The sequence below is a fragment of the Schistocerca piceifrons genome, chromosome 6 (genome assembly GCF_021461385.2).
Source record: "Schistocerca piceifrons isolate TAMUIC-IGC-003096 chromosome 6, iqSchPice1.1, whole genome shotgun sequence".
Lineage (NCBI taxonomy): Eukaryota > Metazoa > Arthropoda > Insecta > Orthoptera > Acrididae > Schistocerca > Schistocerca piceifrons.
This window is the reverse complement of record NC_060143.1, coordinates 162,178,536-162,196,876: the sequence shown is the minus strand read 5'-3', so window position 1 is coordinate 162,196,876 and position 18,341 is coordinate 162,178,536. Positions and strand designations below refer to the sequence as shown.

General features: G+C 43.4%; 1 protein-coding gene across 1 annotated transcript in view; it reads right to left on the bottom strand.

The window, feature by feature from the left end:
• Positions 1 to 1,188: 1,188 nt before the first annotated feature.
• Positions 1,189 to 18,341, bottom strand: part of LOC124802457 (mitochondrial basic amino acids transporter-like) — a 250,623-nt gene continuing 233,470 nt past the window's right edge. The window contains exon 7 of the mRNA XM_047263242.1: positions 1,189 to 3,795. Within this exon, the coding sequence (XP_047119198.1) occupies positions 2,975 to 3,795 (821 nt within the window). The 3' untranslated portion in view covers positions 1,189 to 2,974. The remainder of the gene's footprint in view (positions 3,796 to 18,341) is intronic.

The window sequence follows — 18,341 nt, the reverse complement described above, 5'->3', positions numbered from 1 at the left end:
GAGACAACATAAGAGGCTGTCTTATGTATTGACAGTATCGGATGAAGCTGTTGTCTCATTATATCACAATGATGTTTCTGGTTTACTGCAAAATAAAATGTGCATAGCGTATCTAATATGTATATACTGTAACTACAAGTTTTGATTTTGGAATTTTAAAGATGACTGTGGCAAAGCGTCTCAGTTCAGTAGTTACTGTAGACCCTTCTTTCTATTAAGAAATCTGAAGATGGCCATTCAGTTTGTTGAAACTAGTAATCGATAGATCTTTCCTTTCTGTCATGGCGCCTGAAAAGCTTTCCTAAATATGACTGCAACTCACTATTTAAAGATCACCTCTTACAATACTGAGAATATCAGGTAATTATAAGTTTTGTATATGCTGCCGAAGTGTAAGCTACAGGGCGGGGGAATGGTCCCTGGTGAAGTATCCTTGTGTCATCTACATTGTCGAGGTACGTTTATATTAATGAGTTTACGACGTAGATGTTAAGTCTGTAATATGAATTGCACATCGTCACAATGTCTAAAGTAAGTAAAAGAATAAAGACGTTTGTTGTTGTGGTCTTCAGTCCTGAGGCTGGTTTGATGCAGCTCTCCATGCTACTCTATCCTGTGCAAGCTTCTTCGTCTCCCATTACTTACTGCAACCTACATCCTTCTGAATCTGCTTAATGTATTCATCTCTTGGTCTCCCTCTACGATTTTTACACTCATCGCTGCCCTCCAGTGCTAAATTTGTGATCCCTTTATGCCTCAGAACATGTCCTACCAACCGGTCCCTTCTTCTTGTCAAGTTGTGACATAAACTCCTCTTCTCCCCAATTCTATTCAATACCTCCTCATTGGTTATGTGAACTACCCATCTAATCTTCAGCATTCTTCTGTAGCACCACATTTCGAAAGCTTCTATTCTCTTCTTGTCCAAACTATTTATCGTCCATGTTTCACTTCCGTACATGGCTACACTCCATACCTCCGGAATATTTTACCCAAGAGGACGCCATCATAAAGACGTTGACCTAGTCAAAATTCTCTGACATTTCTGCTGCATGTTGTGTAATCAACTGAAAACCCTGGTTGTTAGTGATTGTTCAGACTTGTGCCCTACTATCGACATCTTTGTTGGTAATTGTGTCAGTACTGTAGTCTTCCATGTTAAGTTATAAAATAATCACCTGCAAATAATTTCTCTTTGAGAATATTTATATTTCTTACAATATATACAGTTGAGTATTAATTACTTTCGTTTACATTGACCATTCCATGAATATTTCATACTATAAGCTTCTGAACAGTGAATCTGTAAAATATATGTAGCATCTTTGCCTTTGGAAGAGTTTGTCTCGTCCTTTTAAGCGAGTCATTAAAATACAAAGATAAAAAAATTACGTATGTAGTTACTACTATCTACAGATAGCACAGCCCAAGCTGAGAAGTCAGGTGTCACCTACTGAGAAACTTACCATCGTCAACATTAGACCTTCAAGACTAGAAAGTTCTTATTTATGTAAGACACGTGCAACGGAAAACAGAGATTTAGCCCTACCCCTAAAGAGGATAGCGGGGATATACTGATTTCAGCGAGGCTGTAGTTTAGCTATGTAACTCATTGAATTCACCACTAAAACGTTTACACTGTAGGGCGTATGAAGATCCCGAACTAAAATATTACTTGAATCCACAACTCTGTCACATATATATGTACTGCAGTTGTAATAGAAAACAAAAACTTGCTAAACTACCCTATGGACGTAACTGTCCCCAACTGTTAGATAAGAATCTAACCATGTGAGGAAGGAAGTGTTGTTACCAATACATAAAAACTTCAATATTATTTAAGACAAACTGTATCAGATAAATGTAAAACAATATTGTAAGTTGTAACATATTAACTATCATTGTAATAGCGTCATCTTAAACTCTACACTGTTGTTAACTATGCTTCGAACGATAACTGTAAAGAAAGCTATTAGGACAAATGAATGTTCTATTAAAACGAAAAATGTGACCTCAAAGTCTATAAATTTCGTGCTGTTGAACAGTTTGAGAACAATGTGATCCTCTTGTCCTTGCTTCTGATTCCTGACAGGTGTGTGACTGACAACCAAATAAAGGCGCTCAGCAGCCACTGGGGCTACAAGCTGGCTATCCTTTATCATCCTTAAATTCAGCGAAATATAAGTAGCATGACATTCTAGCTCAGCATCATTTACGAGTAATATAAAAACATTTATCGGAATGGGAAAAATGGGAAATTATCTACTGCGAAGTTCGTTAACATGTCAGTTATTTGTCCTTGGTGGATGGAAGCAGTTCCGTGACTCTACTGGAATATAACTTGTATTGAACAGGCAGCAGTCAGTCACATTTTGTTATGATGAATTTTTTAGTTAAACCGTTACCACATCCAAGCATTTGTTAATCATATCAGACGGATTGTGCACTCTCCCAGTTAGTATTACAGTCGCTTGTTCGTTTCTTTGTTGTTTCATCTGCTACACCTTTGCCTACACATAGTGCTACAAGCTTTAGAGCACGACTCGTTGTAAATGCTGATGCAAACTTTGTCTATTTTGCGCCGTCTTCAAACAGTCCACAGGAGGAGAAAGCAGTGTGCGTTTACGCCCAGCGCCAGTTGATGTATCAAACGGTGAAATGGACCAAACTTACTTTTAACCCAATTGTCGATCGTATTTCACAGTTGGGCTGGCTACAGGTAACATTACATACCTTGTAAATACGTTTCCACATAAACACTGTGAGCCACAGACCAAGAGTGCACTACCTGAAAAGAATACTACGTCACCGACATAAATCACGAAGTGTTCAATCCGGAAACGACTTAAATAAATGAAATCAGAATCAGAATATGCCTGATTGCGGCCTCTTCATTGTAAGAAGGCCCTCATTTTACACTACGAATGAAAACTCTCCGTCCTCACATATGGAGACGTGTGTCCCTACTATTGATTCAGTCGTTCAAGGAACGACTTTTGTCGAGCCGTGTGGCGGTTAGCTTTCCGCGCTCGAGGTGATTGCCGACTCCTTGGTCCAGCCACAGGTCGTCTGGTGGCACGATATACCCTTGGAACAAGTCCACCTGCGTCGCCACCACCGTACGATTCGCAGCATCCCGGCTGATGTGGCGCACAGCGTCCGGCTTCCTCACCAAGCCACTCGCCGGACTACCCATTATCTGAATGTCGTCCGATTTGGGATCTAACTTTGACACCGTTGTCGAGATTTCTTCGCTGGTTGAAGAGGCCATTCCGCTTTGGGACCGGACTATTTGCCCCGCCTCGATCTTCCGCTCAGCATCGCCTTCAGGAGGGCAGAGGAACTCTTCACTGCTCAACCACGAGCTCTCTGTGAAGTCAGCCGTGTGTAAGAAGAGTCTGTGAACGCTCTCGTACTGGCCCCCAGCTGCCTCGCTCTGATCCTCCCTGTTGGCCGCCGGGCCTTCCAGCTTGAGGAAGCTGCAGCCTGTGGCTCGCGCCAGGCTACGCCTCCAGCCGAAGAGGTCGTCCTGGTGGCCGCGGTGCCAGGTGGCTGCAGGGCGCGGTGGCTGCAGCTGCAGCAAGCCAGAGTCGTGCTCTCCGACGGCGGGCGGCAGCTGCCGGTGTCCGTGGCTGCTAGTACGCCGGCGCTCCTGGTCCCAGCGCAGTACCAGCGTCACGGTGAAAAAGCACGCTGCGTTGGTGGGGAAGGCGCGCACCACCACGATGCCCAGGCCACGCGTCAGGAAGGACCAGCCGTCCGAGCGCACGCTCTGCCGCAGACAGTCCGCCATACCTGGCACACACAGACACATACATTGCCTATATACCGTTATGGATCTTAAGCCAGCATTGGTAGAATACCAGGAGCGAAAGTTTATTTACAACTTGTTCAGAATCCAGACGGCACTAGAAGTGGGAGGGAGAGGTTTGTAAGCTACACTCGATCTTATTCAATCTATACATTGTGCAAGTAGTAAAGCAAACCAAAGAAAATTTGGAGAAGAAACGAATTCTTTGAGGTTTGCCGGCGACATTATAATTCTGCCAGACACAGAACTTTAAAGAGCAACTGAACGGAATGGACAATGTCTTGAAAGGAGGATATAAGATGGAGTCGAATTAAATCAGGTGTTGGTGAGAGAATTACACTCATGCTCATAAATTAAGGATAATTGTAGAATGTGGTGCCACACAACGTGGCAATACACAAAGCTGGAGCTAACAGCATAGGCACATAGGGAACACAAACGACGCAGATCTGGAAGTCCACGGTATTGGTGATGAGAAAACCGTCCCGAAACATATGTACTACATAACGCCACAGTTTCCTGCGCATGTACCCCGACATCAGTATGGGATATGATCACCATGCACACGTACACAGGCCTCACGAACGGGTAGGCATACTCTGGATCAGGTGGTCGGGCAGCTGCTGGGATATAGCCTCCCACTCTAGCACCAGTGCCTGTCGGGGCTCCTGAAGTGTCGTGAGGTTTTAAGACGTGCAGCGATACGTCGACCGAGAGCAAAAAATGGTTCAAATGGCTCTGAGCACTATGGGACTTAACTTCTGAGGTCATCAGTCTCCTAGAACTTAGAACTACTTAAACCTAACTAACCTAAGGACATCGCACATATCCATGCCCGAGGCAGGATTCGAACCTGCGACCGTAGCGGTCGCGCGGTTCCAGACTGAAGCGCCTAGAACCGCTCGGCCACTCCGGCCGGCGACCGAGAGCATCCCAGACGTGCTCGATGGTGTTTAGGTCTGGAGAACAGGCAGGCCACTCCATTCGCCTGATATCTTCTGTTACAAGGTACTTCTCCACGATGGTAGCTCGGTGGGGCCGTGCGTTATCATCCATCAGGAGGAAGGTGGGACCCACTGTACCCCTGAAAAGGCGGACATACTGGTGCAAAATGACGTCCTGATACACCTGACATGTTACAGTTCCTCTGTCAAAGACATGCAAGGGTGTACGTGCACGTATCATAATCCCACCCCACACCACCAAACCATGGCCTCCATACAGGGCCCTTTCAAGGACATTAAAGGGTTGGTACCTGGTTCCTGGTTCACGCCAAATGAAAACCCAGCGAGAATCACTGTTCAGACTATACCTGGACTCGTCAGTGAACATAACCTGGGACCACTGTTCCAATGACCATGTACTGTGTTCTTGACACCAGGCTTTACGGGCTCTCCTGTTACCAAGGGTCAGTGGAGTGCACCTTTCAGGTCTCCGGGCGAATAAACCATGTCTGTTCAGTCGTCTGTAGACTGTGTGTCTGGAGACAACTGTTCCAGTGGCTGCGATAAGGTACCGAGCAAGGCTACCTGCAGTACTCCCTGGCCGTCAGCGGGCACTGATGGTGAGATATCGGTCTTCTTGTGGTGTTTTACACTGTGGACGTCTCGTACTGTAGCGCCTGGACACGTTTCCTGTCTGCTGGAATCGTTGCCGTGATCCTGAGATCACACTTTGTGGCACACAGAGGGCCCGTGCTACGACCTGCTGTGTTTGACCAGCCTCCAGTCGCCCTAGTATTTATTCCTCATAACGTCATCAATATGCGTTTTTTGAGCCATTTTCAACACACAGTCACCATTAGCACGTCAGAAAAAGTCTGCACACTTACACGCTGCACCGTACTCTGACATGCACCAACACACCTCTGCGAATGTAGACTGCTGCCAGCGCCACCGTGCGCCACCGTGCACCGCATGGTCATACCCCGAGGTGATTTAAACCCGCAAACCGCCCACCAGAGCGTTGTTTCACCATGTATCTGCATTATACTTAATTTATAAGCATGGGTGTAGATTAGGAAGTGAGAGACTAAAGTAGTAGCTGAGTTTTGACATAAGGGAAGCAGAGGATATAAAATGTAGACTGGTAATGGCCACAAAAGAGTTTCTGCAGAAGAGAAATTTGTTAACACTGAATATACATACACATATATAACCATAAGATGACGACTAGCATCGATCATGTCTTCCAAAGCGGATGTACACCATGCCCTATGTCGTACGGGAATCGCGAACTGGCTGTTAAGGTGACCGCTCGCGTAAAGCGGCAAATCCGGGTTCGAGTCGGTGTTACCACTGATACATAAATTTGTTAGGAGGTCCTGTCCGAAGACATTTTTCTGGAGTGTACCTTTGTACGAAAGTGAAACGTGGACGATATGCAGTTTAGAGAAGAAGAGAACAGAAGTTTTTGAAAATGGGTGCTACAGAAGAATGCTGAAGATTGGATGGTACATCTCATAACTAATTAGTAGGTACGGGAAAGAACTGGGAAGAAAAGAAATCTGTGGCACCACTTGACTAAATGAAGGACTCGCTTCATATGGTACATTCTGAGACAAAAATGAATCATACTTTTAGCAGTGGAGGGAAGTGTGGAAGTTAAAAGTTGTGGAGGAAGACCAACAAATGATTACAATAAACAGGTTCAAATGGATGTAGGTTGCAGTAGTTATTCGGAGATGATGTGGCTTTCATGGGATAGATTAGTGTGGAGAGATGCGTCAAACCAGTCTTCGAACTGAAGACTGCAGCAAAGCATCACAGGATGTTTCACACTTCCTATTACAGGCTCCTACGGGTTGTAGAAGCGATTTAGTACATAAAGTTTTCATAAGGAACCGTCAGTAGCTCGTGGTCTTAATGGTTAGCGTTGCTCATTCGCAATCACGGGGCACGGGGTTCAATTTTCAGCCGGGTTGGGGATTTTTTTGGTGTGTATCGTGTCATCGTCATCATTTTATGATCAACGACGCACAAGTCGCCGAAGTGGCGTCAAATGGAAAGACTTGCACCAGGTGGCCGAATTCGCTAGAAGGGGATTCCCGGCCAACAATGCCATATGCATATATCATTTCATCACATGGAACGCATGTCCGGAAATGGATATATAGTAAGTCTGAAGACTGGATAACTCCAAATTTCCGGTGCGCACACAAACTGGAAAGAGAGTGCTTTTGTCAGTTACTGTTCTAGTTATGACATCACATACCATATTCGTCCCACTGCAACGTTCGCAACTAGGAGGGTTAACCGCGGTGCTCCATTGATGCACCTCACACTTCTCGACACTGAAGACGACACCTTTCGTCACGTAGAAGGGAACTCGAAGGCGAGTGCTCAAAATATTGTCCATGTCATGAGCTCCTGTAGAGCACATAGGTCATAGTTCATTGTCTTCTCCGCGAGCTTACCGCGAAGCGAGAGATTTCTAAGTCATCCGATCTTCAAACTTATTTTACGCCCGAACTTTGTCTGCTACGTCCTCTCTACAGCACCTACAAGCCTTTGATAGAAATTGTGAAATATCCTGTATACCGTTGCATACTGACAGAACAAGGTTTATAGCAACTGTAGATTTCTAGAACTGTTTCCACAATGTAGACTGGAATACGCAGCTAGATCTTTTTTAAAGATAGCTCGGGTGAAATGTAGTGAGCAAAAAGTGATCTTCAATTTGCACAGAAAACATACCGCAGTTATTAGGATCGAAGGACATAAAATGGAAACAACGGTTGAGAAGGGAATGAGTGAACCATTTCTGTAGCGTCTCCTCAACGTTATCCAATTTGTACACTGAGCAAGCAGTAAAGGAATCCAAGGAGAAATTTGGAAAGAGGATTAAAATTCCGGGAGAAGAAATAAAAACTGTGCAGTTTTGATGATGACAGCCTAATTGTGTCACAGATGGCAAAGGAGTTGGAGGAGTGGTGGAACGGAATAGACAGTGTCTTAAAGAGAGGTTATAAGATGGATATCAATGTAAGTGAAGCAAGGGCAAGAAATGGAGTCGAATTAAATCAGGCGATGTTGGGGAATCGGATTAGAAAATGAGACACTAAAAGCGGTCGATGAGTTTTGCTATTAATAGCTGAAGAGGAGATGACTTAAAATGCTGACTGGCTGTAGCAAGAAAAGCGTTTCCGGAAAAGGGGAACTTATTAATATGAAATATAAATTTAAGAGTTTAGAGATCTTTCCTAGAGGTATTTGTGTGGAGTGTAGCCTTGTACATAGGTGAAACGTGGTCGATAAGCTGTTCAGACAAGAAGAGAACAGAAGCTTTTTCAGTGTGGTGCTACAGAATAATGGTGGAATTTAGGTGGGTGGCTCGAATAACTAATCAGGAGGAATACAGAAAAAATATGTGGCGCAACTGTAGTAAATGAAGGGATCGATTGATGTGACACATACAGGAGCAGCAGGGAGTCGGCAGATTGGTAGTGGAAGTAAGTGTGTTGGATAAAAGTTGTAGAGGGAGAACAAGCCTTGAATACAGTAAGCAGATTCAAATGAATGTAAGTTGCAATAGTTATGCCGAGATGAAGCGGCTTGCATGGCTTAGTCTAGCATATAAACGACACCAATCCATTCTTCTGAAGACAACAACAACAGCTACTACTACTACTACTACTACTACTACTACTACTACTGCTACGACTAAAACACTGCTTAGAGCATGCTATTAACTAGGGGACACTTCCTTTCCTGAGAGGTCATGAAACTTTATACGTCCATAACTGTTTGTCTTGACGGTTTTACATCAGTTATGACATAAAGAGTTTTAGTCTATATGGCAGTTACAGTTTGTAAGAGACCTAAAAAACAAGTAACATATACGAGACACTTATTTACCTAACGCAAAGGTAATTAACAATTGTCTACTGTAATTGTGACCATGACAAAGTGATTTGTTACAGCAGAACTAAACCTGACACTCACTAGGTGTGATATATAAAAGGTGAATCACAAAATATTCCATCTAGCGAAAGACGTTTTTCAGCATATTATAGCAAGCAAAGACACAAGTAATTTTTTGCATTTTTAATCCACTTAATTCTTGTACCAACCGAGCCACTGAAACAAGTATTTTTTTAATGAAACGATGTGCCTCGGAATGCGACTGCAGACTTCACAGGTTGGAGCAGCGTCTTCTGCAGACTACGGCCAGTGTGGTATGCTACGCCTTATATAGTTTTAGAAATATAGAACAACTGTTTTCTGGGGATGCACGAGAATGGGCAATTTAAGTGACAGATGAATGTAGAACCTTTGAAGAATTTTTCACTAAATGTATGGCCAAATATTGATTGAAGCAAAAGCAAAGTGACGTAAAGAGAGATTCAAAGTTTTCCCATACTATACTTGTAACTCACGACAGACGATGAGGGCCATTTGGCAACATCTCCTTCAAAAATTGGAGTATTTATATCCGCCTATGGAAGAGAAGAGCAAACTACTCAGTGGGATTCAGAAACCCGTGAGTATTATAGGTAGTAGTAGTCTAGAAACGTTTTCGAGTTGAGGAGGCAATGTAGACGTTTAGTAGTGAGATGAAACAAATGAATTCTATCAGTCCCAGAAGCGTCCATAATTAGGATACCCGCAAAAACCGTAACGGTATGCAAGCCTAAATCACAAAGGGTTACTGGTGATAGAAGAAGTAGAGGACATGGTAGTTTAAAGAGTAGCCCAAATAGCCAGGAAACTAAATAATGGACGTCCTGAAAGGTGGCGGAACAAGTGGTCCTATGTAAATCCACTGTAAAGGTAAACAGAGAACCAGAAGAAAAGTCCCATATGGAAACATGTATACAAGGATAAAGGATGCCAGTAGCGAGTCACGAAATGTGAGTAAATTCAAGTGGATGCTCAAGCATAAATTATTATGGGAAAAAGGATGATAGGATAACGCTGTTAGTGTGGATACAAAAGTCGTCGATGATGTGTAAAATTTAGGAAATAAAACAAGTTCACTGTGATCTAAAAGGCAGTGATTGAAATCATGAAGTTGATGAAGGAGGGGACTGTAAATAGTCCATATACAGATAGACGAGAATAGGAATTGCTTCTTGTGGGGGCTGGATAAATACAATATCAGGAAGAGAAGATTTGAGAGGAAGCGAGAAATGTTGACAAACACAGGACAAAGGGAACAAGATAGTGAAGGCGGTACTGTCTGGCTTAGTGAAGAGAAAGCAGATGCTTTGTAAAGGGACGATACAGATGAAGAAGTTTGAGGATTCGGAAATAAATGAGGAAGGTTGAAGTAACAGCCTTGGTTTCAAATAAAATCTAAAATGTGACAAAGAAGGTAAAATAAAGAAGGAAAAAGGTATGGAAGAGATACAAACTACTGAAAGGTAGAGAGAAATATACTGAGGAAAAAGACAGAGAGACTCGAAAAGATTTAAACAGAAAAAATGGAACAGGAAAAGAGGAAAAAAAGGAAATAGAGGAAGAGAAATGAACGAGGAAGAAAAGAAATTCTGTTAATATGATAATAGAACATTGGGAATATGAGTTACAATAAAAAATGCCAGAGGCAGGACAGAAAGGAATTTAAGAAAGTAAACCAGCCTACAGGAAATATTTACAGAGGTAAGTTAGACGTTCCTTGTGAAATACAGCAATGGGAGACACCTTTCAGAAGGTTGAAGTAAACAGACGGAAGGAGGAAACCCAAGTGATAGAAAGGGAAGGGATAAATCAATCTGTATGATGGATTTGGTAGTTCCTGGGATAAAAGTCACATTTTTCTGAATACAAAATCCTCAGGGAATTTAACAGTTTACGTGACACAGATAAAATGAGCGCAATTCAAAGTAATGTCAGGAATAATACCAAATACAGACCGGGCAAAAATAAAGATCACTTCACTAACAACTCGAGTATTGGGAGCTTAATTAAACACAGCATCTAAGTTGATTGTAAAGCATAAAGCAGTTACACTTTCGAGATTAGATAATCAAAGCGCGAGATGGGGGAATGCTTTAAAATCTTCTGTAATTAATTCATAGCCTGTGAAGGGAGAAATAGTTTAATAACAGACAGTGACCATGAAAGAATTTTCCCGTTTCTTTAGAATGTTAGGAAATTGAATGTGAATTGCGGATTATCTTTCCTACTTCCACAACAGTTAAGAATTAAAGGAGGTATGAAAGTCCAAAAAGAAGTATATACTAATGTCTATACAATCACTAAAAATCTGCTCTATCAGAAGTATTACAGTTTTTAACTGAAATATTGATTAAATCTTTCAAAATTAAGACGAGTACATTTTTCTTTTCTAAAATCACTCAAAATTGAGAGGTATACATGTGTTTTTTTTTTCAGTTTTCTCCGGATTAAAAGGAGCTACATTAAGAATTTTTACTCTGACTTAATGTGGAAATCTTGTTAGAAAATCAGTTGGAGTGAGTTTGTGGAAAGTTATTCAAAAACATCCAACACCTATACAAATACAAAATGCTTTTTTTCTGTGCTGTAAAGTACACATTTTTTCTCCTACTTACGTTACAATTTGTACTTTAATTGATAAATGTATGGATCTGAAGTTAAGGAAGCTACTCTGAAATATAAAAATGGACAACAAGGGACAAAATTTAAAGGACGCACCGATAATAGGAAAAAATGATTCTTTTAGACGATACTAGTTACTGATCCTAAGTACATTCCTTCCCATTGTTCTTTGCACAATACGAAAAGAAAGATCGCTCTGTGTGTAGCAATTCTGCTTTAATGGGACATTAAAATTTTCCAAAGTCTCGCTTGTATAACATTGTGCAAAAGCACTAAGGTACACCAGGATGTGTTTGACTCTATTGGACAGCATATGTAGAAATGTGAAGTGAGCTTCTCTCAAATCAACGAGAAACCTAGATTTGTTACCGGTAGGTTCGAACAGCACATAAGTGTTACGGAGATGCTTCCGGAACTCAAATGGGAATCCCTGGAGGGAAGGCAACGTTCTTTTCGAGAAACACTAATGAGAAAATTTAGAGAACCAGCATTTCAAGCTGACCGCCGAACGATTCTACTGCAGCCAACATATGTTGCACGCAAAGACCACGAAGATAAGATACGAGAAATTAGGGCTCATATGGAGGCGTACACACAGTCGTTTTCCCCTCGCTCTATTTGCGAATGGAACAAGAGGAGAAATGACAAGTAGTGGTACAGGGTACCATCTGCCATGCAGCGTACGGTGGCTTGCGGAGTATCTATGTAGATGTAGATTTAAATGTAGATTAGTTGATACACTAGGAGGCCAATTTAAGCTACGAGTCTGCCTTTGCTGTATTAAACCTTTACCAATTTCTAACAGAGTGCGCACTATTTTGAAACTTCCCTAACAGATTAAAACTGTGACAGACCGTGACTCGAACCTGGGATTTCTACCTTTCGCGGCCAAGTGCCATAACGATTAAGCTATCCAAGCATGATTGACTACCCCCTTCATAGATGTGCTTCAGTCAGTACCTCGTATCCTACCTTCCAATGGTATACATAACAGTCCCTCGTCGGGCAGATAATTTTAATCTTTACATTATTGTTAATTATAATTAGATATGACTAATGATTTATTTTGGTAAGGAAGTCAAAGGATCAATTTTTGTAAGGAGATGTACAATTCAAGGAATTAATTTATTAAAGGAAAAGAGCAGTGTGAATTACCACCAGGCAATGTGGAACTGAGGCTGTTGGAAATTTTGTTGGAAGGTGCGCAGAACGGGTGGTTCAAAAAATGGCTCTGAGCACTATGGGACTTAACTTAGAACTACTTAAACCTAACTAACCTAAGGACATCACACACATTCATGCCCGAAGCAGGATTCGAACTTGCGACCGTAGCGGTCGCGCGGTTCCAGACTGAAGCGCCTAGAACCGCTCGGCCAGTTTGGCCGGCTCAGAACGGGTGGTATGAGACATGTAATTGCAGGAACCTTCAGCGGAATGTCGACCCTGCCGGAGCAGCTGAGGAAGGCCGTACACAACTGTTGAAGACCGCAGACATCGATCCGCCGTGCTACTTCCCCCGAGGCTCTACCAAAAAACTACGAGTTATTCCAGTACGTAACACACTGGGCTACAATAGTTAGATGGGTGTTGATCATGGAGTTAGGATGGGTGCTGTTTGCTATACTGTGTAGATGATGTCTGCAACCACCATCTTGAAATACTGCCCAAGTAACATCACAGACATTCTGAGAGGACATTTTTAACTGCTTATTGCCTTGTAGCGATGGTTCGTGGTTCCACTTCTGTAATATATGATGAAGCTAAATCATAAATGACAATGTACAAAGTGAAATTTACTGAAATATTAATCAATTCCTTTGCTAACATCACAGTTTCAACACTCTTACGCCCTTTCTTCCAAAAAGTTAAACCGAGGATATTTACAGAGCAGGTATGGAGCTGCTGGAGTCGATCCGCCAAATTCAGCGCCACGAAGACGTAGAAAAGTAAGTGGATGTCAAACCAATACAGAAGGGCGACCAACACAACCACTGCGCTAACTAAATATTTCATTCCCCATCGCCTTACTTAATTTTTACTCAATAAATGCGATCCGTTTAACTGTACAAAGTACAGATGTAACAGGTAGGTAATAATTCCTACACCTGGCCCAAATGTTGATTTGGCACAACTTCTTTCACTGAGTTGAAAGTTGTGCTTCAGCGTTATTACTGAAAGTGTGGCACTTGCTCAAGTTAACATGGAGTAGTGATATGAAGGGCGGAAGTGTTACTTTGCAACGAGTCTGTGCTGCATACCACAGGTGAACACGAGGGTTGCCGGTCCTTTTCCTTGCATTAACGAGAAAGTTTTCTGGGTCTGAACGCATCCGTGGGACCCGAGGTGGAATCTTCAAATGGTCCAAATGGCTCTGAGCACTATGGGACTCAACATCTGAGGTCATCAGTCCCCTAGACTTAGAACTACTTAAACCTAAGGGTGCGGTTCTAAGCGCGTCAGTTTGGAACCGTGTGACCGCTACGGTCGCAGGTTCGAATCCTGCCTCGGGCATGGATGTGTGTGATGTCCTTAGGTTAGTTAGGTTTAAGTAGTTCTAAGTTCTAGGGGACTGATGACCTCGGTAGTTACGTCCCATAGTGCTCAGAGCCAATTTAAACCTAAGGACATCACACACATCCATGCCCGAGACAGGATTCGAACCTGCGACCGTAGCAGCAGCGCGGTGCCGGACTGGAGCGCCTAGAAGCGCTCCGCCACCGCGTCCGGCTGAGGCGGAATCTCATAGTTCCGAATGAAAGAGCTATGTTATTGATTATGCCACAATACCAAAACCAAAACGAAATTCGCCTTCGAAACTAGTGTCGCGGCCCGACAAAAATCGTCCAAAATAGTGTGACCTCTGACCCACTATCGATATAAACCCGTCCAGGCGGTATCAGCGTCACCTGGCGAGGAATGACTGCTAGTCAGACCCATGCACGGTGCATATAGTATCAGTGAGCGTGCTGTCCATGTGAAGAATAGGGAAGGCGCGCGATCCATCTGAGTTTGACCGAGGGCAGATTGTGATGGCCCGGAGGCTGAGCACGAGCATTTCGGAAACTGCACAACTTGTCGAAGGTTCGAGGATTGCTGTGGTGAGCGTCTTCAACACGTGGCGAAACCAAGGTGAAACCACGTCCAGACGTCGAGGCGTTGGGCGGCCACCCCGCATTACAGTTGTCGGACGGGATAGGCTGGGCAGACTGGTAAACCGGGACAGGAGGCAAAATGTGGCGGAAGTGATGTCAGACTTCAATGCTGGGCAGAGTACAAGTATGTCTGAACGCACAGTGCACCGAACACTCCTAACGATGGGCCCCAACAGCCGACGACCCACGCGTGTGCCAATGTTAACACCACGACATTGACAAGTACTACTGAAATGGGCACGTGACCGTCAACTGGACGTTAGCGCAGTGGCAGAGTGTCGAACGGTATGATGGATCCCGATACCCTCTTCATCATGGCGACGGGAGGGCGCAAATCTGTCGTCTTCCAGAGGAACAGCTCCCTAACACCTGTACCGCGGCACCGAGACAAGCTGGTGGCAGCTCCATTATGCTTCGAGGAACATTCACGTGGACATCCATGGGTCCAGTGGAGCTCGTGCAAGGCACCATGACGGCCAAGAAGTGTCGTACACTGATTGCAGATCGAGTACACCCCTTCATCACGATCATGTCTCCCGACAGCAATGGCATTCTTCAGCAAGATAATGCGCATGTCGCAATGTCAGGACTGTGTTGGAGTGTTCGACGAACACAGTGGCGAGTTTTAATTAATGTGCTGGCCCCATCTCGCCAGACCTGAACCCGATCGAAAACATCTGGGATGTGATTGAACGTAGGGTCAGAGCTCGTCGTCTTCACCCCCGAATTTACTGGAATTAAGTGACTTTTGTTTGCAGATGTGGCGCCAGTTCCCTCCAGAAACCTACCATGGCCTCATTGCTTCCATGCCACGATGGGTGGCCGCTGTCATCCGTGCCAAAGGTTGATATATCGGCTTTTAGGTGAGTGGTCATAATGTTCTGGCTGATCAGTGTAAATTTGCTGGTCTGTTACAGAAAACAGGTATATTTGTTGTCCATGTTTAGTGTGATGCAGTACTTGTGCCAGACTTGCACCTTGTGGACAAAACTGGAACTACTTCTTTTTCCAAGCGTAAATTGGTTGCGCATTAACTCATTAGCAAACGTACTAAGTTTCGCTGCAGCACGATAATTACAGTCTCACTGGACCGGTGTGGGTAGATGCATTTTAATTACAGCCACCCAGTATATTAGAATCCCTGTCTGTAGACAATTTCTCCTTCAGTATTGCCGGCCGGAGTTGCCGAGCGGTTCTAGGCGCTACAGTCTGGAACCGCGCGACCGCTACGGTCGCAGGTTCGAATCCTGCCTCGGGTATGGATGTGTGTGATGTCCTTAGGTTAGTTAGGTTAAAGTACTTCTAAGTTCTAGGGGACTCATGACCTCAGAAGTTAAGTCCCATAGTGCTCAGAGCCATTTGAACCATTTGTTTCCTTCAGTATTAACAGGACAAATCCGATTTTATATCAGCCTATCTAATGTAAGTGGCTCTGATGAGTGAGAGCAGGTCCGCTGCATCTCCTGGATGACGTGGTGAATGAACGAGAGGGTATATATACACTGTGTTAAGCGCTGTAAGTTTTCTAATTGCCAGGAAGACGGGGAGGGGGAGAGGGTGCGGACAGCGGAGAAATGAGACAGGCCCTTCCTTTTATACTGGCAGGTCCACCTCTAGTCATATCTAGTGATCAATTCTGCATTACATAGGGGTGTCAGGATACTTTTGATCAGACAGTGTGTATTACAATCTCTGATTTCCCTGCAGTTTTTGTTCTCTTGAAAACCTCATCATGTCCGATTCTGGGAAATGACATACCGTTCATGGACATTAAGTGATTGACATCTCACATTATTTTTTCATATTTTAAGGCCCAGTCACATCAACATTTCTCGTTTATGTTGTACATTACCTGTCCTTGCTTATAGAGAGGGTAAATCTGTTTTTCAGAGGATTTCAATGTCGCACCATTTTACATCCCCGAACGCTTTACAAGGTCGACAAATTCTATGTAAGTGTCCTGATTTTTCTTAAGTCAAGCTTCTATTATCAAACGTAACATCAGAACAGTATTTCTCTTCGAAATTTCTAAACGTTAACTCTCGCTTGCGGCTTATTTTGAATGTAAGACATCCAGAGTTGCGTGAAAAAATGGCTCTGAGCACTATGGGACTTAACTTCTGAGGTCATCAGTCCCCTAGAACTTAGAACTACTTAAACCTAACTAACCTAAGGACATCACACACATCCATGCCCGAGGCAGGATTCGAACCTGCGACCGTAACAGTCGCGCGGTTCCGGACTGGGCGCCTAGAACCGCTAGACCACCGCGGCCGGCGTTGCGTGAAATTCTGACTGAATCCCTACATCCTACAAATCGACACCCATTTCATCTTCTACATCACATTCAAGTGCCTGGCAGAAGGTTCATCGAACACCTTCACAATTGCCTAGTATTCCAATCTCGTATAGCGGCGGAAAAAACGAACTCCTACATCTTTCCGTGCGAGCTTTGATTTCCCTTTGTTTATTACGATGATCGTTTCTCCCTATGTAGGTCGGCGTCAACAAATAATTTTCGCATTCGGAGGAGAAAGTTGGTGATTGAAATGTCGTGAGAAGATTCCGCCGCAGCGAAAAACGCCTTTGTTTTAATGAAGTCCACTCCAAATCCTGTATCATTTTAATGACACTCTCTTCCCTATTTCGCGATAATACAAAACGTACAGCCCTTCCTTGAACTTTCCGATGTACTCCGTCAGTCCTATGTGGTAAGGATCCCACGCTGCGCAGCAGTATTCCAAAAGAGGACGGTCAAGCGTAGTGTAGGCAATCTCCTTAGTAGATCAGTTACATTTTCTAAGTGTGCTGCGAATAAAACGCAGTCTTTGTTTAGTCTTCCCCACAATATTTCCTATGTATTCCTTCCTCTTTAAGTTGTTCGTAATTGTAATTCCTAGGTATTTAGTTAAATTTACGGCCTTTAGATTTGACTGATTTATCGTGTAACCGAAGTTGGATTCCTTTTAGCACTCATGTGGATGACCTCATACTTTTCGTTTTTAGGCACAATTGCCAATTTTCGCACCATACAGATATCGTTGCTTAATCGTTTTGCAATTTGTTTTGAGCTTCTAATGACTTTACCAGCTGATAAACGACAGCGTCATCTGCAAACAACCTAAGACGACTGCTCAGATTGTCTCCTAAATCTTTTATGTAGATAAGGAACAGCAAGGTACCTATAACACTACCTTGGGGAATGCCAGAAACCACTGCTGTTTTCAGAATGAAATTTTCTCTCTGCAGCGAAGTGTGCGATGATTTTGAAACTTCCTGGCAGATGACCTTCGCCTTTCACGGGCAAGTGCTCTACGACGAGGTACTGGTGGAAGTAAAATTGTGAGGACGAGTCGTGAATCGTGCTTGGGTAGCTCAGTTGGTAGAGCACTTGCCCGCGAACGGCGAAGGTCCCGAGTTCGAGTCTCGGTCCGGCACACAGTTTTAATCTGCCAGGAAATATCACTGCTGTTTTACTCGATGACTTTCCGTCAATTACTGCGAGGTGTGACCTATGACAGAAAATCACTAGTCCAGTCACATAACTGAGACGATATTCCATAAGCATGTAATTTCATTACAAGCCGCTTGTGTGGTACAGTGTCAAAAGCCTTTCGGAAATCCATAAATATGGAATAAATTTGAAATCCCTTGTCAATAGCACTCAACACTTCGTGCGAGTAAAGAGCTAGTTGTGATTCACAAGAACGATGTTTCCTAGATCCGTGGTGACTGTGTGTCAATAGACTGTTTTCTTCGGGGTAATTCATAATGTTCGAACACAATATATACTCCAAAATCCTGTTGCATATCGACGTTAATGATATGGGCCTGTAATTTAGTGGATTACTCCTA